A 21135-nucleotide genomic window follows, 5' to 3' on the forward strand; every position below is an offset into this window, starting at 1 on the left:
TTAGTGTCAGGGCTCATCTTCACAAATTCAGTTTCTTTAATAAGTCCAGGGTTACATACAGGCAGAGCCCTTAGAATGTCCTGAGACTATAATAATATCAATCTGTGTCTTCTCGTGTGCATGCATGTAAGTGTGCACTTAATTAATGTGATGCTCGCAGGTGGAGTGCCTGAGAGTTTTATTAATATTCTGTCTAATTCACCCTATCAACCTCTATATCTCACTGCCAATTTCACTGTCGCCTTCAATTGACCTATATACACACAAACATACACACACAAACACACACACACACACACACACACACACACACACACACACACAAACACACATGTTCAGCACATACACAGATAGACAGACCGTCCCGCCCGTCTCTCTCCCAGTCCACATTACTTTTAACCTTTTTAATCACAGACACTCATCCTCTTTTTCCTCTTCCACACATACACCTTCTCTATCTCTCCTTCCCTCACTGTCGTCTCCTTCCGTCTCTCTTTCCATCTCTCTTTCCATCAGTCTCTTCCTGTCTGTCTCTCTTTTCCTCTGTAACAAACGACAGTGCAGAATGGATGTCCCCGTCATTTGCACCGGCATAATGTTCTGATGAAAAATGAAGTGATCCCTCCAGACAGATTAGTCATCAGTGAGGGGACCTCTACAGGAGAGGAGGATGTGTGTGCATGTGTGTGTGTTTGTGCAAGGGTGTTTGAAACAGATAAATTACTTTTCCCGGAGGCTTTCTGTTGAATATGTAATATTTCAGCATATATTATTGGAGGGCTCCGATCTGTTCGTATTAAGAGCCTCCATCCCTTGTTCTGTCCTCGGTAACTAATGCCGAGCATGAACTTTGGTGAACTTGAACCATCTTAGTTTATCTTTGCTTGTCCATTTAGTGCAGTCAGAGACTCACAGTTACAACCTTCGGCTGAAAAATGTCTCCCTCATTTCCCAAGAAATTATCGTGGCCATTACCTGCTGTAGGGCTTCCCAGGCGTTCTTGTAACACTGCAGTAATGAATAGATTTTGGTACTTTCCCTTCACACTGTGTGCTGGCACTGTACAGCACTGATTCAAACGTATAGTATTGTTCCGGTAATCTTCAGGCCTCAGAACATCTTGACAACTAGGCTAAATTCAGTTGACCATGCTTTTATGAGTGTATTTGTACATAACTGTTGTTTCAACAGTATTTCAATGACCATATAGGAAGTGAAGGGCTTGCTCTAGCATTTTTGGAGCCCTAGGCAAAACTGTCCACAAATCAGACTGTTCAGCAACTGTGAAATTAACAAGCATGTTAAAAATACTGCATTAAAGAAAACAAATACAAGTGTTGCTGTTCTACAAGCCAATCTTTCTTGCACCCTTTGGGATGCTGCTGCTTAAAGTTCAAAGGTTCCTGCTGTTACTTCTTGGATCGGTGGCACAAAACACTCATGGCATACCAAAAACCTTTTTCTTTTAAACATGAAAAAGTATATCGGACCAGGGGGCTCAAGTTTACATGTCGTCTGCATTGTACTTGTGTGTATGACAAAGACTTCAGACAGGGGAAATTACAGCAAAGCAGGTGAATGAAAGGAATTACATGGAGTGATGTGTTCTCCTATTTAAAATAATTCCATCCAATGTTTAACTGAGACTCATACAAAACAGCCTCTGCAAGTCAGACAGTCTTCTATCACAACTACAGTTAAAATAAGCAATATGCTTCCAACATAAGGTTGGGGTTATTATAGAAATATGACATGCTGCATGTATGTATATTAGGATTTACAGTAACCAAGTTACTGTATAGTGCATGTTATTACATTCTCTGATCCCCCATGTAACCTGGTTTCTTTGAGCAATCTGTAAATGCACTAAAATGTTTTATCCTATGGGGTTGTCTGTTCAAAATGTAGGGGTATATGTACATTCTGCATTCTGCAGGTAATAATTACATGTGTTTTGCAGTATTAGAATAATTTGATATCAACAGGCAATTGATGTGTCGTTTTTTCTTGAGCTAATTTAAAAGAAGCAAGATGTTTGAGGCTCAGACATGCAACACATGAGGTAGTTTCCTTGGTTGATTTCTTCATTTCCAGTCTCTACTTCTGCAGCTGCAGAAGTAGAGACGCACTGCAGGTCATGCAGGGTTGTATTTTGTAACTGTTAAATATATCTGAGAAAAGTAAAGTCTCTCAGACCCGAGGTCGAGGCCAGCTATACAACACCACCGGAGCTGGAATGGAGTCAGTATTTTGCTCAGAGTGGGTAGAAGTTTTCATAACCTCAAGACCAGATCTCACTCTGCTGAATTAGATTGTTAAAATAGCTCGTACCCAAATGGCGAAGCTGCTTGTATCTCTTCATGTGAGTCAGTCTTTCTGTAACTGATGGTGAAGTCTGTGCACATAACAGAGCAAGCCAGCTTACACAACTCCATGTCTGTCTTGTCAATGCCTTGCAAAACATTGACATGAACATAAACTGACTCTTGTCAGCTTGTGCAGCACAATCCAAGTATTCTGGAACAAAAATGGCACCCTGAGTCCAAGTGATATTCCTCCAGGAATTATTGTTTCCTTTACTGTGGCAGCCATTCACACTTTCCATGTCACCGTTCACACTTTGCTCAGCTTGAATGGGCATCCATCTGTTATCTCACTTCCACAGTGCATACTGTAGATTTCTATACAACACAAACCAAGCTTTTCTTCCTGTGCATTTATGACCATTAACTTTTGCTTTCTTCCCAGAAGAAAAATTAGCTGCCAAATGTCTTTACCTAGCCTTTTAAAATTTAATTTAACAAAGGAATTTGATGTAACCTATTTGAGCTTGAATATGCATATAAGGACTGAAGCACAGGCAACAGCTGCATAGCCTGAGGAGAGTTACAGGTCAGGGAGTAAGCTGTAACCCTGCTCGAGGAGCTGGATAAATATTCCATTTCCACGCTTCACAAATGCAGACATGCCCAAAGACCAGAAGGAGAGAAGATACACACTGCTAGTCCATTACTGTGTCCTGTCAGACCTGTGGGACTGCGACTTGTACAACTGACACTGCAAAGCAGAATGAAATAGCTTCTCACATCTGCTCTGAAACATGGCCGTCTGAAAAACTGGATAACAACTGAGACTGGCGTAGGCGTGATGAGAGTGATGCTGTTTGAGAGCTTTACCACAGTGTAGGAGTGAAAAACAGACCAACTCAGGTCGTGCAAAGTGTGTGGGAGTATGAAGGTGTATATGCTCCTAAAAGCAGTCTTTTCGGCGAAGACTTGTAATGAATATTGGTGTTAATATAAGTCTTTTGGACTTGTTTGTCTTCAGAACATTGAGTGCTATAAGCTGCACTTTCTGCATAAAGAGTCATTTTCGAGCCACTTCAGTTGTTTTGTGAAAGGCTAATAGAGCAGTGCCACAGTAACTAGCTTTTTATGTGTAAAAGATGTTTTCTTCGCTGGTGTTTAAACTAATGTCAGTGTCAGTAGATTAGAACAAAATTGCATTTTTGCAGAAGTGATTGCGTCACCACTTCCACTATCTTTTTCTCTCTGTCTCTTTCTTTCTAGTCAAGATAACCATTTTGAACTACCAGAGTCCCACAACTGGCCTTTTCCCGGTCAAAACATGCTCCACCTGCAAGGAGGCCAAGGTCCGGGACTCCCTCTACTGTGCTGCCAGCGCCTGGGCCCTGGCTTTGGCCTATCGGTTAGTACACAAAGCACACTCCAGCACTCTCACACATTAACCACGCAGGAAGTGTTTCATGTTTGCAGAGATGAATGTATTTTGAACTGCAATGTGTGCCACTTCAAGAAGGGCACTCCATTAGTTTTAATTAATACAGGTAAATTAGAACTCAGACTTTTTAATGTCTCTGGTTCTGCAACATAATACATTACCATAGACTGTTAAGTAATAAAAGTGGATGTAGCCTCTGGGTCTACATACATAGCCAATGCCTTAAAACTGTATTCTTTCTAATGACCAGCAGGGGGCGACTACACAGGCTGCAAAAAGAAGTCCAATTGTGTAGAAGTCTAGAAGAAAATGACCCTACTTCTCACTTGATTTATTACCTCAGTAGCTATTTTCCTAATAACTTTGTGGTCTCAATCCCTAGTTTAAAGTCTTCTTCAATGCAGTATAATGTTCATTTATATGTTCAATTATGGTCCCATTTACAGTAGGCAAAATGCAGATTATGCTTAAGTGTGTGGCTATCAAGTGGCAACCTGTCAATCTGAATGGAAGCGTAGCAATGCATATCCATGGCACTGTGTACATTTAAACAGCTGTGATCTTGTTTTTGTCTTCGAACCTGGAACTTTCACAGTGTTTCCCTGGTCTTGTTCAGCTGTTCTACCAAAAGAAAAAAAGAGTCAGCTGTTAATTTTTATTTTAAGCCTGTTTTTTGTCAGCCAAAATAAACATCCCAATTAATTCACAATTAAGGTGAATTACAGATTGATTGTAGTGTCAAATACATTCATCATTCAGCCCTTCAAACCCCTGGGTATTGCCCTAACTACAGCTTTGTGCTCACCGCCTCAACATGTAAAGAAATCTGCAAAGCTGGACAGACCAGTAGTTACTGGGCTTTGATCAGACAACTGGGGGAGGGGTTTGATGAATGGTCATTTACTGAGAGATTATGTACCATGGGGCCATTAAACCACACTAAATATTGATGTGTGGAAGAAGTTAACCCATTATGTAATTTAGGCAGAGTGCTTGCTTGCTGCTCTATACAGTAAGGAATATGTACATCATTTTTTGTGCATATAAATATGCAAGTGAACCATAAATGCCGTATGAAATCCCATAGACAAATAGGGAACATTTCTGTTACTTTTCATGATGTATACCTCTGTTAGACTGTTAAATAGTAGTACTTCTACAAAATGTTCTGCAGCTGAGATTTGTATATTTGTCACATCAGTTGTGAGACAGAGTTTGCAATAATGTGACTGCAATAAGGTGAGAAATGTGTTACATTTTTCCAGCACCACAGCAAAAGTGATGTAAAATGAGCACTGAAATGGATGGATAGATCACTTATAGTGTGTTTTTAGAGCAGAAACCTTAGTTACATTGGTTTATGGTTCTGCCCACCATATCCCTTCTTCTTAAACTTTTTTGATTTTGTCCCACTCTCTTCTATTTCATGCCTACTGACCCTGATCTCTAATCTGCCTCTGTCATTTGAAGGCTTTGCTTTTTAAACACATCGGGATTGTTGGTTCAAGGAGAACACTTTAGAATTTCACAGAGAACCGTCTAAGGGCCTCAAACTCTTTTATCAGCCGTCCCTGCACTTGATGCCTGCATTCCTCTGTGATTAGTTTCAAGGGAAAAGAGCACTTCCACGAAATGAGCCCGTAATAGGACAGACGAGAAAGGATGGAGAGAAAGATGTGGAGAGAGAGAGAGATTTGGGGGGATGGAGACAGAGAGGAAAAGGGAAGATACAAAGAGATGGAGGTACTAAATGTAGAGATATAGGAAGAGAGTTGGAGAGTGAGGTAGGCCAAGCGAGCGATCAAGCAAATGGAGAGATAAGAGAGGGGGAGAAACAATGGGAGATGGAGAGGAAGACTGGCTGAAGGAATGAGATCGAGGGGGAAGACAGAAGGAAAGAGAGGGGTAAAAATAGAGTGTACCGCAGTGATGTGACCAGCGGCAGATCTCAGTAATCAGTCATGGCTGACTCCTATTAGAATTGTCACTGAGATTTAATTAAGATGATTTTCATCTGACAGGCTTGGCCAGTGCCATTACTTACTTCACGCCCAGCTTCTGTGTGTGTGTGTAGTTGAGTGTGTGGCACTTGAATTTGCCACAAACTCCTATTTTAAGCAGATATAGTACGTTTTATTCTTGCTCAGTCGCATTTTATATATATTATATTATATTATATTAAATTTGGTGTGGGTTGTCTCATTCCACCACTAAGATGAGTCTCTCATAATTTCTTGTAGTTGTTTAACCTTTCTGACACCCTCTGCATTAATTGTAATTAAATTTAAAGAGCTGGATATGTTACTGTAAGCCCTGGCCAGTGTTGGATCACCTCAAGCATATTACAGTGTTGAATACTTGTAGCCCCGTAATGAAGTACAGGACGTTGGTTGATGAAAAGCTGCCTGCTGTATCCTCTGCAGTCACTTTTGATGTGGAGGGTCACATCTAAAAGACAGTGTGATTAATGTACCGTTTACGTTTCACCTCAGCAACTTGGCTTTCCCCTGCCGATACCCAAAGTCATTATTGGCATGACCTTTGTAATATGCATTTGAGATCTCCCAGCCCTCACAGGAATGTGCTGACTCCCACTCTGGTGACTGCAACCATAGCTACAGTTGAAGTGGTATTTTAGGAAGATCGCTATTTTAAAAAAAACACATTCATTTAATGTTTGTGTTCACAATTTTCTGTATCAATGCAAGTATAATATTAAGACTTGTAATTATTTAAGGCTTTAGAAATTGCTGATTATTTTTTAGCCACTCTGGATTACTACTGATGAATTTGTTAGGCAATCTATATTGTTATAGTAATGATTTAACCCAAATCCCCGCTATCAACAGGGACAAAGGTCGCTTTGACACAAGTGAAGGGGGAAATTAGATGTAGGGACCACAACCATTTTTTGGACCAGGATGTACATATTTTTGCTGTAAAATTGGGCATTTCGACATGGTGGTCCATGGGTTACCTATTGGTGAGGGTCGAGGGGAAAAAAATAGACACATTATTGCTTTTTTAGTGAAAGTCCATTTAGTGTGGACACTGAAGTCTTTAAATGAATGAAGCATAAACTTTAACTGTCCACAGTGCCATGGATATGCATTGCTACACCTCTATTCTAATCACTTGTCAATCATAAAGTATGCCATGCCCAAAAGCAAACTCTGCTTTATCGTCTATTTCACTTTAAATGGGACCAACATTTTCAAATTAACATCATGCTGCATTAAAGAAGACTTGACGCTAGCCACTGAGACCATAAACTCATTAGGAATATGTTTACTGAGGTACTAAATCAAGTAGGAATTAGAATAATTTTTTCATAGACTTCTATACAATCATACTTTTTTTTTGGCAGCCAGTGGAGTAGCCCCCTCCTGGCCATAAGAATGCATAAAGAATGCAAGTTCAGGCACTTCTGCTTTACTTTTCAGCCCCGGAGGATACATCCACTACACCACTTTTTTTTTTGTACAGCACAAGTTTGCAGCTACATGAAAGGCACCATACACATAAAGTCTGGCCAGACAAAACTCTTCTGGCACACAATTTTAAAGGATTTAATAGGTTAATTGGATATCCAATTGTACCACATTTTATTTTTAACATGCAACGACAATAAAGCATCTTACCTTGTCATTTGTAGAATTGTAGAAACATTAAACTCTCTAGATTCATTGCTAGAGTCTGACAACGTCGCTACGTTACTAAAAAATGTCAGATGATTGAACAGGTTTAAAGCAAACCTCCATGTTAGCCAAACTGCTCCATTTTACCCTTTAAAATAAGTGGTTTATATAATCTGTGTGATCAGTTTGCTTATTTACCCATCTTATCACCTGTATTTGTCATGTATTCACACACTCTCTCTGTTCTCCCCGCTATGCAGACGCATCGATGACGATATGGGGCGAACCCATGAATTGGAGCACTCTGCCATCAAGTGCATGAGAGGGATCCTGTACTGCTATATGAGACAGGCTGATAAGGTGAGTTTTTTAGTCAGCCTCTGCTCAGCCCCTGCCTTCACTCCACATGTTTGCATAAAAGCACCCCCCAATTACACACTGTATTGCAGATCAAAGGTGTATTTCTGAGCTGCTGTTCATCAAAGCCTTTCAGAGCCGGAGCACTGGACACATCTGGTTCCTCTTTCATATCATAACAAATGACAATGGGAGCCGGTTGCTTTAGTCCTGAGGGCTTAATAACCGACAATCTGTTAATTGCCAAAGACTTTTGCTCCACAGGGGGAAATTTCACGCCACGTCTGCAGGAAACTTGATGCATGAGTAGGCTGTGAATGAAAAATGGCAAAATACACCTTTTTATGTAACCAATGTCCTTTATATGGGTTTTTTTTTATTGCTCACAACAACATTTTTGAATAGAGCAGCTGGCCGTGTCACTGTGTGCGTGCATGTGTACAGCGTGTCTTTGAAAAGCCATTCTGTTTCATTTTGCCTCGACCTTGACGACCTAATTTAGGGGAGAGGTTTCCTGTGTCTTAATTACAAAGCTCGGTTTACACAGTTAATTACACAGCGCAACGTTCGTTGCGACCCCGTCTCCAACACTTACCAAGAACATGGCATTTTTAATGGAGACGTGACACAGGGACACTGCTGGGCAAATATTAGAGCAAACACAGCAGCTGGCCCCCACTGTAGTTGTTGGGTGTACAGAGACAACTTTTTCAAGTGTAAGGTTTTATTAGTTGGGACAAAAAATCAGTGAAAGTCAATTTGTCAGTTGGTTAGGGTAATTTTTGTCTGAAAACCCACAAAGCGCCCCCAGAAGAAGACATAAAAAACCCCTCTCTAGAGCCAGTGTTTGGCTTGTCCTTCTGGCCTACTGTAGAAACATGGTGGACTCTATGGAAGAAGACCCACTCCCTCATTTTGAGCTAACAAGAACACAGCAATTCTTAGTTTCAGGTGATCATACACTAATTAAAACATTGTTATGAATATTATATTCCATTTCTGCCAATTGTGTGCGATGGTGTCTTTTTTCTTGACTGCCGTCTTTGTGAACTACTTCTGTATGCTGGCTTTATCTCTTTACGATGAGTTGTTTGGGGAAAAATCAAAGGTATCTCCTTCACAACCAGAAATGACAAAGAATGGCCTGGTTATTGGTTCGATGAGATGCAATTGTGTTCCCAATTGATATAGAATAATGCATGACTTGTACAATGTCATGCATTATTTTGCATGAATTGTACAATTTCCTATTGCTGGATAGAGCAGCAGAAATTGAGGTTTTTCACTAATTTGGAGCTCATATTGGCGCACTGCAGCACAAGATCTGGGGCCCTGAATGTCCCGGGAGTCAAGCCACTTGACACTATGGCTCTGCTGGAGCAAGAATTAGAGAGACCTCCACACAGAAGTAGGTTTTATAGAAACATAAACAGCAGTTCCTATTGTTATGTGCTTACAGAGGTAGCTCTTGCAATCACTATCACAGACACTCACACACACACACACACACTCTCAAGTATTGGTCGCTGTGGGATGGCAGGAAGTGGAGCAGCCTCAGTAAAAGTGGGACAGGGGGTCTCCACTATGACCTGACTAGCGGAGAAGGGAGAGCGGGAGAGAGAATAAGGTGTGTAGAGGTGGTGTGCCAGAGGAAAAAGAACAAGAGGAAAAATGGGGAGTCTGAGAAAAAGAGATAAAGACACAGAAAGCAAGAGGGACAACAAAGAAAAGAGGGAGTGAGTAATAGAAAGTACTGGGAGAAGAGCGGTAGAAGTGAGGCGAGGGCGGGCGGGAGGTAGAAGGAGAAAAATGGAGACAGCAAGGGGGAGCTTGATGATGGAGAGAGTTGCAAAAGAGGTGTAGAGAAAAGAAACAAACGAGGTAAAAATGGGACAAAGGGCCAATTATTTATAACTCTGCACGATGGAGCTGGCGGCCCAGTCGTAATTTGGGGTGTTGTTGAGTCGATGCAGCAAACACACACACACACAAAGCCACCAACAATTCACTGAACACAAAGAACAACACATGCTGTACATGCTGGTTAGGGTTTTTTTAATGTATTTGTTGTAAACCAAGTCTTAGTGGTGTTGCCCTTAAATCTGCCACTTATCTGTTTCAGAACACACTGTTATGTTGTACAGTATAGCTGCCTGGGTTATTGCTCATGGGACAGACATATTGACTGTTCCTGTTTATTTTATCTAAGGAATTATATAGTATGTGACAACAGGGTGTTTATGGATTTGTGTAATCCTGCATATTGGGAAGTTGAACATTCCCTTAATGTCAGGCTAAGCAGTCCCATTGGGGGCACTTGTACAGGAAATTAGTATAATATTACATACTGGTGTTATGACTATTTAAAATGGCTAGATGTACGAAAGACTTTAAATATAAAATATTTAAAACTGCCCAAATATTTTGATTATTGGAAGCTTTTGAATGGTATTGTTGTATTGGGAAAGTTAGAGAATGTTAAAGACCTTAAGACGTTTAATAGTTTTAGGCACTGAAAGGACTTGAATTGCCAGATTAAGCACCGAATATTACTGAAGTATTGTTTGAAGTAAAAGAACCTAGAAGGAGTGCAAGCATTAAAAGTAAAGTAAAAATAATTGGCGTGGCACTTCAAATATGAACATTAAAAGAAGTTGAAGTGGCAGATTAAGAACCGAATACAGTTCAATTATCGGATGAAAAAGGAAAGGAAGTGAGGTATCCATTGAAGTGCAAGCATTAAAAGTAGTTGAAGTGGCAACTCAAACAGCAGCATTTAAATAAATTGAAGTGGAAGATTGAGCACCAAAAGTAGTTGAAGAATCGGTTGAAGCAAAAGAACTGAAAGGAACTGAGGTATCTGTTGATGTGAAAGAATTACAAGTAAATAGGAGCATTAAAGAAACTGAAGTTGCATTTTAGGTATTGAAAGTATTAGTTGAAGAAAATACTGAAAGGTATTCTGGAGTCCTTTGAATTACAAGAGACAGATAATATTTGAAGACGGACAAAGTAGAAATTCCAGTTCAAGTAAAGAGCCTGTGTTGATTCTCCATCTCCTACCCTATTGTGAGAAATATCTGCAGTCAGGTCAACCTTAGATAGACTTTTTATGCAAGATGAAGAGGTCAAACTTTTTCTCAAAAAGATTTGCCAGGCAAAGATGTTACGAACATGGGGATAAAGCCAGGAAATATTTGATTTTCAGTCTGCCCACTATATCCCCAAGGCGGCAATCTGATCCTAACGTCCTCATTTACAGAGAGGAGATATCGAATGCTTTAAGAATTCTACAAAATAGAAAAGCCCTTGGCAACTCAAAGACACTTTTAAATATTTCAGCCACTCGATTTGAAAATGTCTTGCCTTAAATTATAAAAGAAGAAAAGCCTGGTTTATAAAAAGGACACCAGACAACAATGTCATTTGCTAACTCAGTGTCATTCAGGCTTTCCAGCAAAAAGATATTGATGATCTAGTGCTTTAAAGACCTTGATCATGTAAAATGGATCGACATATCTTATTCTTTGAACGGGCTTCACTATAATTTCGTTAGATGGGCCAAAATCTTGTGTGAAAAGCTGTGATTAGAAATGTCAATTCAAGTGGAAATGCTGAAAGGAGTGGAAGAGTCAATTGCTGTGTAATGATGAGATGTAACAGCCATTGAAGTAATCTGCCTTTACAGCAGAGTTAAGGCCGTTAATTACCATGTATCACCTTGAAACACAAGGTTCTCAATTGTGTGCTTTTAAATGTTGCTTCTGTGCTATACTGTAGCATGCTGAGGAGATGAATGGCTCTCCCTCTCTCTTTCTCTGCTCCCTGCTTACCCTTGACCTCTCTTATTCATCCCGTCCTCTCTGTCTCCCTGTATCTCTCTCCCAGGTGGAGGAGTTTAAACAGGATCCCAGCCCCTCCAAGTGTCTGCACTCAGTGTTCAACGTAGACACCGGTGATGAGGTGCACTCCTACAGCGACTACCACCACCTGCAGGTCAGCCAGTGAGCAGACAGTTGCAGAAATGAGGAAACCCTCAGTTGAAAGAATAAAATGGAAATCTATTTGTACAAGTAAAATGTATTTGTTTTTGTACAAGCATAGATACATGTGGGTGTGTGTGTTTTGGATTAGTGTATTACTATCTGTCCACCTTTTAATGAAGTATGTAGATGCAACGATTATGTCTACAAAGGCTTCCTAAGGCTATAGAGACCTGTCAAGTAATTCTCCAGATCTACAGACACTATTTCATATCTGATGTCACAATATACAAAATGATTTAACTGGCTGTGATCAGGAAAGAAACTATGAGAAGTGAACCGTGCAAAAGGTGAATTGGATTTACAAATTAGCCAATTGATCTCTTGAGGTTTTGTTTTTTAGTGCAACAAAAAAATGCCCATAAAAATGTTTTATTTATTCTTCATCTCTCTACTTGGCATGCATGTACTGTTGGAAAATTGACTTGTCCTCAGAGGTGAATGTGCATTAAATTGGCACTAAAACAGCTTATTCTTCTGTCAATGGTATTGACAGAGGTCAATTTGCTGTGTAACGTTTGAATGGAGACTGCATTTCCAGTGAAGGGTGGCTAATACATCAAGAGAGCCAGATAGAAAATCAAAATTATAATGTTTGGATGAAGAAAAACTCATAAATCATCAAAGCTGTATAGATGTTAAACACATCTATTCACATTTAGTCCTTGGCTTGATTTCCTTTCAAATATATTTGCCATGATGTAAATTGCATTATTGATGACACCAGTTCAATGCCAAAGGCCTAATGGCTAATACAGAGCTCATGCCCCAGTCTCTACACTTTGTAGGAAATTAAAGACAGCTGTATTGACATATCTGGGAATATCACACAATGTACAAATGATGGTAATTTTTTTCATCGTATCTCATCCACTGTGTCCTTTCCCCTGTCATTGCTGTAGATCGATGCCGTTTCTCTGTTTCTGCTGTACCTGGTGGAGATGATCTGCTCTGGTCTGCAGATCATTTACAACACTGATGAGGTAAACAAGACACTAGAATGACTGCAAAGGTGATCGATTCTGGACACTAGGGATTTACACACAGTTTATCGATATTTTCTGTCTAATCCACTAGCAGCAATCTGTATTCATCTTAAGTCCCAGACGGTTTGAAACATCTTCTTTTTCTTGGATAATTATACATCGAACAAAAATGCTTTTTCCCAAGCAAAATTGTTCTATTCAGAATGCTGCTGTCAATATTAAACGTATTTACATTTTTTGGAGTGAAAACCAGTTAAACTGTATGTAAAAAAAACTTAAAAACTAACTTGAAGTTCTTTTAAAGTTTTTTGGCATGCTGGTGTGGCTCTGGGAAAGGTGATGTGTGTCTTGGTCTGACGGTCGATTGAGACAGAAATTTATCAACTATTGTATGGCTTGACATGAAGGCATGGACCCAATAGACTGAACCCTACTGACTAATTTGCATTTGCCATTTGGTTTGGCTAATAACTAATAACTAATGATGTTCCCATTAGGGGTGTGCCATATCATATTGTTCACGATTATACCGGTATATTTTTTTATGGGTAAAAAAAAAGCATGTCATGATATTGGCAACATTCCTACTTCTTAAAGTGGTGACGTAAGGGTTCCCATTAATGACCTAGACCATGGCGGCCCACCAGAGTCTCATGTGCTGCACTAACGTCACATTTCAAGCTACTGAAAGTATATTGACACTATTCATAGTATAAAATTATTTTGCATTGTGTGTCTGCTCAGCAGAGCGTCTGTCACCCATCAGTCAGTCAAAACCCGACCTGCACTTCTCCGTCCTCCTCCGAGACATGTGCGCGCATTCACACACACACACACACACACATGCACTGAATTTGCCGAGCTGCCCTCTCCACTGTGCTTCAAAACAAGAACCTACCTGTCTGTATCAGTCACGTCCCCACATCATCTCTCTTTGTGCGTCTGCGTGTGCTTGCGCGCCGAACTAAATACGGGCCATCAGAGTCCAAACACACTGCTGCATTATGCCGTTCGTTAGCTGCAAGCTAATATTAGCTAACAATTAAAGTTTTGTTAATCGCAAAAAGCTACTATTACTTCCTGTCGCTAAACAAATGCCAAAATAAGAGCACATAATCCATCACAGAATTAACAAGAATACTGTCAAAATAAGATGCCTTAAATAAAACATGCAAGAACCCTTATTCTCCTTTACAGTAATTAATTAAAATATGCAATGATAAGATCAGTTATATGATGGAATAGTGGCATTAGAATGTGTGGGAGGCACCAAATTTGGGCTTTTATGAAAAAAAAAGCGAGGTTATGTAAGGTTTTTGCTCACATTTAGCTCTCAAAGTTGACGAGATTGATCACATTGTACTATAAAATGTACAAAATTTTCTCCCCCCAGACCCCCTAGATGGTTATTTTTTTATTATTTGCTAATTGTGAAGAGTAAATTTTTTGTATTTGGCAACCATTTAGATTTGAAATTTACACTACATTTAGATTTATGATTGATTTTTATTTTGTTGTATGATTTTTATTTATTTATTCAGACTAAAAATATAATTTCTAAATATTTTTCAGTATGTTTTAATATCGTCAAGAATATTGTTATCGCAAAAATACCCTGAAATATAGTCTCTTAGGGCCATATCGCCCACCCCTAGTTCCCCTCAAATCCAAAAATCTAAATTATTTTATGTATCCCAGAGGGGAAATTTAGTTAGGGTCAGGGTTAGGCAAATCTGTACTTTTTTAGCATAAAGATGATGAAAATGGGAAACATTATACCCTGCTAGTGGCATGTCAGCATTGCAATTAGCATGCTAGCATTAGCATTTAGTACCACTAGGGCTAGTATCAAATGCAGCTAAATAGAGCTGTGGGCCTTTAGTCTTGTTTCTCTGTACGTGACTTGGTAGTCTGTGTCTTATAGAACTGTCAATCCAAAATATATATACTGCAGTTATACTCTACAGTAACATGCTTTGAAGCATCTATAAACTGCATTGTGACGTTACCGAGGAACATTTTTTTACCCTTTATGAGTCCATATGCATGCACGATAATGTTCCTGTTGAGAAAATGTGTCACTGAAAAACTCTAAAACAAATTGTGGGACCTAATGTGATTCATAAGTCTTAAATTATGATGTGCTTCCTCCTGAAGATCCAACCAGATGCTATAAAGTAAGAGCAAGGGATTTCTAAAGGCAGTTAGCTATACCCTAAATCCCCTACAGATATCCTAGAGCCGACACAAATGCAGGATCAGGGGACAGTATCTCACTTTTATAGCTCGGCTCACATTTATGTTTTTGCTGAGCCGCTCAATTGACTTTCAACAGGGAAACGTTTAGATGATTTCATTGTGGAGGCTTAAATGTCCTCCTGGGAATCGAACCGGTAACGTCTTATTTGGCAGCGCACCAAGTCAGACTATTACTGAGAATCTGCCTCGAATGCTTTTCTTCAGAGTCGGATGTATATGTCCGGTGTCATTTTTTGTCTGCTTTATGTTTGCCTCTTAATAAAACAACAAGGCAACTTGGCTGTTAAGTTTACACACTGTGCTGTTTATTGTGTGGCCCCAAGGAGCAGTTGGAACTTCATTAATTCTGTTAGTTTTTATAGTGTGCTCATTCACAGCTTTACTTACCGCCACGGAGCGGTGAAATTTGTGCCGCTGGTAAAGGAATCCATTTGTTTACTAGATTGGGCTTATCTTAAGAAAGTAAGGACATGGTAAAACATTTCGCCACTAACCAATTAGTGCGTGCAGTCTTCACTTTGTTTACAGAAAACCCTCCCTAATAACCTCTCATTTTTCTCGATTTTTCACCCCTGATGGCAAACAAATTGACAATGCAAGTTTTTCTTTGAGGGCAGTCCTGTCTGCACAGCAGCCTTAATTTGCATGTTTAAACACTGATTATTAGGTTGCATAATTCAAACTGAGGCAGTTTCAGCCCTCCCCTTATCCTTTTATTAGCTCACATCAGATCCAGTGAGCAAAAGGTCTTTGTTTTCTCACGAAACAATGTTTGAAAAGCTTTTTATTTGGGCTAAGTACATTGTTACTGTATCATTTATTAGCTTGTTGATAGCTGTCACTGCTTGTGAAGTCCATTAGCTTTTACTTGACTGAGCTGGAAGCTGCATTGCAGTATTTTTTTTTTCCTTGAGGTAGGTGGTATAGAAAGGCTGCTGCGTGTCCTCTGAGAAGATGCACTATCGACCTCCTGCAAGATGCCATTTTCAGTCTCACGCAGCATGAAATGGAGCGTCTCATTAGCCTGTACGGATCTGTGTTTCTTCACATAATACAGGTGTATGCATTTTTTCACTATGTGAGTGGGTTAAAGCAGCAGCACATTCAGTATTCCTTCGTTTACCTTCTGCAAATGTGTCCATGTGCGCAATCCACCTCCAAAGGACAAAAAAAAAAGGCAGAACTGGCAGGGACTGTCGGCTTGTGCCGGGGAGACAGAGAGGCTTGTTTTGCCGTTGGGCACTAACATTCATTAAGATACCATTAAGATACTAAAAAGTTCCCCTCGTTAATCATTCCACTCATAAAAGCCCAAATAAGAGAACCAGCAAACCTTTCTCTCGTCTGTTTTGCTCCCTCTTTCCCTGCCCTCCTTCACAGATTGGCCTATTTAAGTCCTGCACAGGTTCTATCTGCTTCTCTCTATCTTTCTTTTTCACTCTCTCTCTCTCCTTTTCTCCCCCACTTTGTCATTTTAGATTAAATCTGCCATCACTCAAGCACATACACACACACGCACACATACGTCCTGCCACTTTCAGGTCTTTTTAATGATTCAACGCCTTTAAGTCATCAAACATTTTATGTCTCTCCCTTTTTATTTTTTTTTCTAGATGTGCCTATTGATTTTGACATGTCTCTCATAGACGCAGGGTCTCCACAGCTGGTGTGGAGCAGGTGATAGAGGCAAGAAGCTAATTACGACTTTAAAACCATGAGGCCACTGTTTTGTTTGGTGATGAAATCAAGGATGCTGCTGATGAGTTTTTCGAGTCTGTAATGAAAGGGCAGCACACTGATAATTAAAGCTGCGCTATAAATGAATGTTGTGATGTGTCCATTCAGTGTCGTGTCACAGGCAGTCGACAGGCTGATGAAGCTAAAGCCTCACATACCGCCACACTTTACTACTTAATTACACCTTGTCTGTAGCTGCGGAGACAGTTTGACCTTGAGCGCTGATGAGGAATCTGCTTTCTTGTCCTCTTTACTAACCTGTATAATGAGAGGGAGAGTTATACACCTCCACCCAGATCAATATGAAAGGTTACTCATTACTGTATATGTATGTTAGTGGGTGTAAGTGCATGCATAGCTGCAACCGTTCCTTTACAGTGGATGTTGACTATATGTTTAGCTATTATCAGTAGGTTGTGGCAGTTCAATGATACTAACCTGATTTTAATGTATATATACAGTACAGGCCAAAAGTTTGGACACACCTTCTCATTCACCTTCTCATTGCGTTTTCTTTATTTTCATGACTATTTACATTGTAGATTCATCAAAACTATTAATGAACACGTGTGGAATTATGTACTTAACAAAAAAGTGTGAAATAACTGAAAACATGTCTTATATTCTAGTAAGCAAAGGGTGGCTACTTTGAGGAATCTAAAATACAAGACATGTTTCAGTTATTTCACACTTTTTTGTTAAGTGATTCTCACTGAAGGCATCAAAACTATGAATGAACACATATGGAATTATGTACTTAACAAAAAAGTGTGAAATAACTGAAACATGTCTTGTATTTTAGATTCCTCAAAGTAACCACCCTTTGCTTACTAGAATATAAGACATGTTTTCAGTGTTTTCACACTTTTTTGTTAAGTACATAATTCCACATGTGTTCATTAATAGTTTTGATGAATCTACAATGTAAATAGTCATGAAAATAAAGGAAATGCATTGAATGAGAAGGTGTGTTCAAACTTTTGGCCTGTACTGTATATATAATTTATCTATAAAATGCACAGTGTTTCCACAGTCAATGGGTAATGCTATTGAATAACTGATTTTAATGTTTGCCATAATAGAGCAGCCCTAATGTGAACCAGCCCTTGATCTAAAAGTACATGCCTGTGCGTCTGTATGTATAAGACACTGTGAATTTATAGGCAGCTGTCTGTATTACATCCATTCTTAATGTCCCATGCCTTCCTGTGTTTGATGTGTTTTCTGTGAGCAGGTTTCCTTCATCCAGAACCTGGTGTTCTGTGTGGAAAGAGCCTACAGGGTGCCTGACTACGGCATGTGGGAGAGAGGCAGCAAATACAACAACGGCAGCACTGAGCTGCATTCCAGGTCAGTCAAAAGCTTAGCAACACACAAAGACTGCAAGCACATGTGCACATTGTAGAGATCAAATCTGGGTATTTACGGGTTTTTGCTTGAGAAACAATGCTGATATCCAGTCTTCTGAAACAATTTTTAGACTTTTGCAACATTTTTATATAGACATTAATAAAAGGCAGAAAAAAACACATTTTTTGACTGACCAAAGTTTGATTTTCTCCTCTGCGGCTCTGGGAAACACACTGTAGCAAAGATGGATTCCCAATATATAAACACACAGAGCTTTATAGATTACACAGTGTCACGAACCACTGGGATGCTGCAAATTTCACTGTTGGATGTTAGGTTATCGTTCAATCTCTGTGTGTGTGTGTGTGTGTGTGTGTGTGTGTGTGTGTGTCTGTGTCTGTGTGTGTGTGCAGGGCAGAGGGAACTTTTCTTATAAAATAAACTGAAGTGAATAGTCAGGACCAACAGCAGAGAGGAGAGAGATCTGGAGAGCTTTAAGCCTCTGTGATAAAATGGGTGCATTCAACTCGGATGGATAGATGGAGGAAGAGATGGATGGAAGAAGGACATAATGGAAGGAAGAGGATAATGGCTAAGTTAAATGAAAAAGGCAGGAAACTTATCGGGGTGCAACAGTGGAATTTATGGACTACCAAAGGCCAAGCAGTGAGAGTGAAGTGGTCTCCTGGCCTAAAAGCTGTTATAACTGATGACATATTTGTCTATTCCACTCTTTTTGCCATGTCTGAACAACCCAAACAGTTAAAGCTGGAGTAGGCAGTTTTTTGGAAAAGGCAAAATCCCCATCAGAATGGAAAGGACGAGCAGGGGCTTCACACAGTAACCCGTAGAAACGTGTGGTGTGTAACGCCCTTTGAGATGACATACTGTGATTCAAGGCTCCAGCTAGATACACAGATGTGCAAATATTGACAAGCGTTTCGGAGATGGAGATGTTGCTAATAGTTTAGCCTACTGCTTACCATAGCCAAAGGCTGACGGCTTCATTTGGCTTCATAGTCGTAGCCGTTACAAATAGCTGCGGCCTTTGTCTGTCGTTAGCAGAAGGCTAAATTATTGGCAACATTTTCTCTCTATCTCTGAACTACGTAACAGATATTGACCCATGTTTTATTGCGCTATTGTCTCTTTCCATTCACTGGCCGCTTATCTGAACTCGACTCAGGTCACAGGGGGGCTGGCAGAGGAATACCCCGGACAGGTCGCCAAACTATACACTCTCAGTCACACCTAGGGCAATTTAGAGTCTCTGATTAACCTAGGAATTTTTAAGTTTATTTACCTACTTTAGACTGTGGGAGGAGGCCAGATTGCGGAGTGCTTACCACTTCACCACTCTGTAGCTCCAGGTTTAGATTTTCTGCCTTTTAATCAGACTTTCACCATCTGAAGGGACATACATGCTCATGCACTTATGCATTTGTTGCTCGGCCAATGGAAGCCCCCTCTCTCTGATATGGCATACCTGATTGGTATATTTTAATGGTAAATGGACCTGCACTTATATAGCGCTTTTCTAGTCGCTTTGCGACCATTCGCTTTACACTACAGACTGCGCTCATTCACCCTTTCACACATACAGTCATATTCTATACATCCCTGTCTCAAGCCTGATTTCTTTCTCAAGTCTGAAGACAGAGCCAAAAGTAGTCGCAGAAGTCTAGTTTTCTCTCAGAACACTTGCATTACAATGTGCTGGAAAACAATGGAAACTTTGTCCAAAGAACTATATCCTGGTTCTGCAAAAACTTACAAAACAAGAATATAGACCCACCATTATATTTTATATTTTTTATAATTACTGATTATATCAGTAGATATTAAATCTGCTTTGGAGGACAAGTCACTTTAATTTTGAATGGTTGCGTTCAAACAAGGATTATACGACTGAAATGTTTTACAGCCTCTTATCAGCTTTGCTTTGGCCTTCATTTTAACTGGTGTTAAAATTCTCAAATTCCATCTGTGTTATAATTTAACAAAGAGAGGAATTGATTTGAGGTTGTGAGCTGCTCAGGCAAAATTTTTTATTCAGAGCCGCACAGCTTCTACGTCTCACCTCTGACAGCCACTTGTATTCACGTGGAACAGAAGGTCCTGCTTGTTGTTGCTTTGCTGTGGAGTGGGTCCTCCAGCCAGGGCACACCTGCCACATCTTCACTGGAGGTTATGTTATATTGGTATTATTGGTTTGGCCGGGACTTTCTATAAAGATAAGGATTCCGGACTCCATGTTAAAACATCAGCCAGTGAAGTCAGATCGCCATGACTTTTTGTTACGTGCTCCTAACTGATTTATCATCCAAGGTCGAACTGGCCTCCCTCTACTCCCTCAGTCTCTTGATAAAGATCCTCAATTTCTGCCATTGCTTATCTCTGAGAAGCATGTTTTTTTCTTTCTCCAACAATCCAAGGCTATTGGCAGCAGCCTGCCAAGATATCCTGGAGAAAAGATAACAAATTCGATGTAGTGAAGAAGCCCTGTGTCTAACACTTCTTGTATTTCCTCCCCTTGAGGTCATGCTTTGGATTTTCACAATTAGTGAGCTAGCTTATACATGTCGTTGCGTAATACCAATTAACATGCTGTATGCAAACAGCAAGCTGTGGCAGGGGAAGATTCAAAATGGTTCTGTGTAAACAAGATCTGTGTAAATGATCAAATTGAGCAGTCATTTCTAGTCCCAGAGTGCCAGTGGGCAGAGAGAGGCTCAGTGGAAATGAACAGGAAAGGATGTGTTCATTTTGGCACACTATTCATTTGTCCATATCAAATCAAATGATTGCTTCTGCCTCATGTTTATCATCACACCCAGTCAAATTGCTAGACTGGGGTGTTTTATTTAAAGTGGCATATCTAATCTTGGAGGCATCTGGTTTTCTTGAAATATCTCAACTCAAGCTAATTTAAACATTTTTATATAAAAACAATGTTGTGCTCATAAGTTCATGTACTTTATCACCATTATCTATCATTCATAATGGTCCATTTTTACATTCATT

General features: G+C 39.8%; 1 protein-coding gene across 4 annotated transcripts in view; it reads left to right on the forward strand.

Moving 5' to 3' along the window:
* Positions 1–21135, forward strand: part of phkb (phosphorylase kinase, beta) — a 133786-nt gene that overhangs the window by 18527 nt on the left and 94124 nt on the right. For all 4 annotated transcript variants that reach the window (XM_059351122.1, XM_059351105.1, XM_059351113.1 and 1 more), the window contains 5 exons: positions 3570–3708; positions 7640–7739; positions 11625–11732; positions 12682–12762; positions 17996–18111. In XM_059351122.1, coding sequence (XP_059207105.1) covers positions 3570–3708; positions 7640–7739; positions 11625–11732; positions 12682–12762; positions 17996–18111 — 544 coding nt within the window. The remainder of the gene's footprint in view (positions 1–3569; positions 3709–7639; positions 7740–11624; positions 11733–12681; positions 12763–17995; positions 18112–21135) is intronic.

Source organism: Centropristis striata, chromosome 2 (assembly GCF_030273125.1).
Source record: "Centropristis striata isolate RG_2023a ecotype Rhode Island chromosome 2, C.striata_1.0, whole genome shotgun sequence".
Lineage (NCBI taxonomy): Eukaryota > Metazoa > Chordata > Actinopteri > Perciformes > Serranidae > Centropristis > Centropristis striata.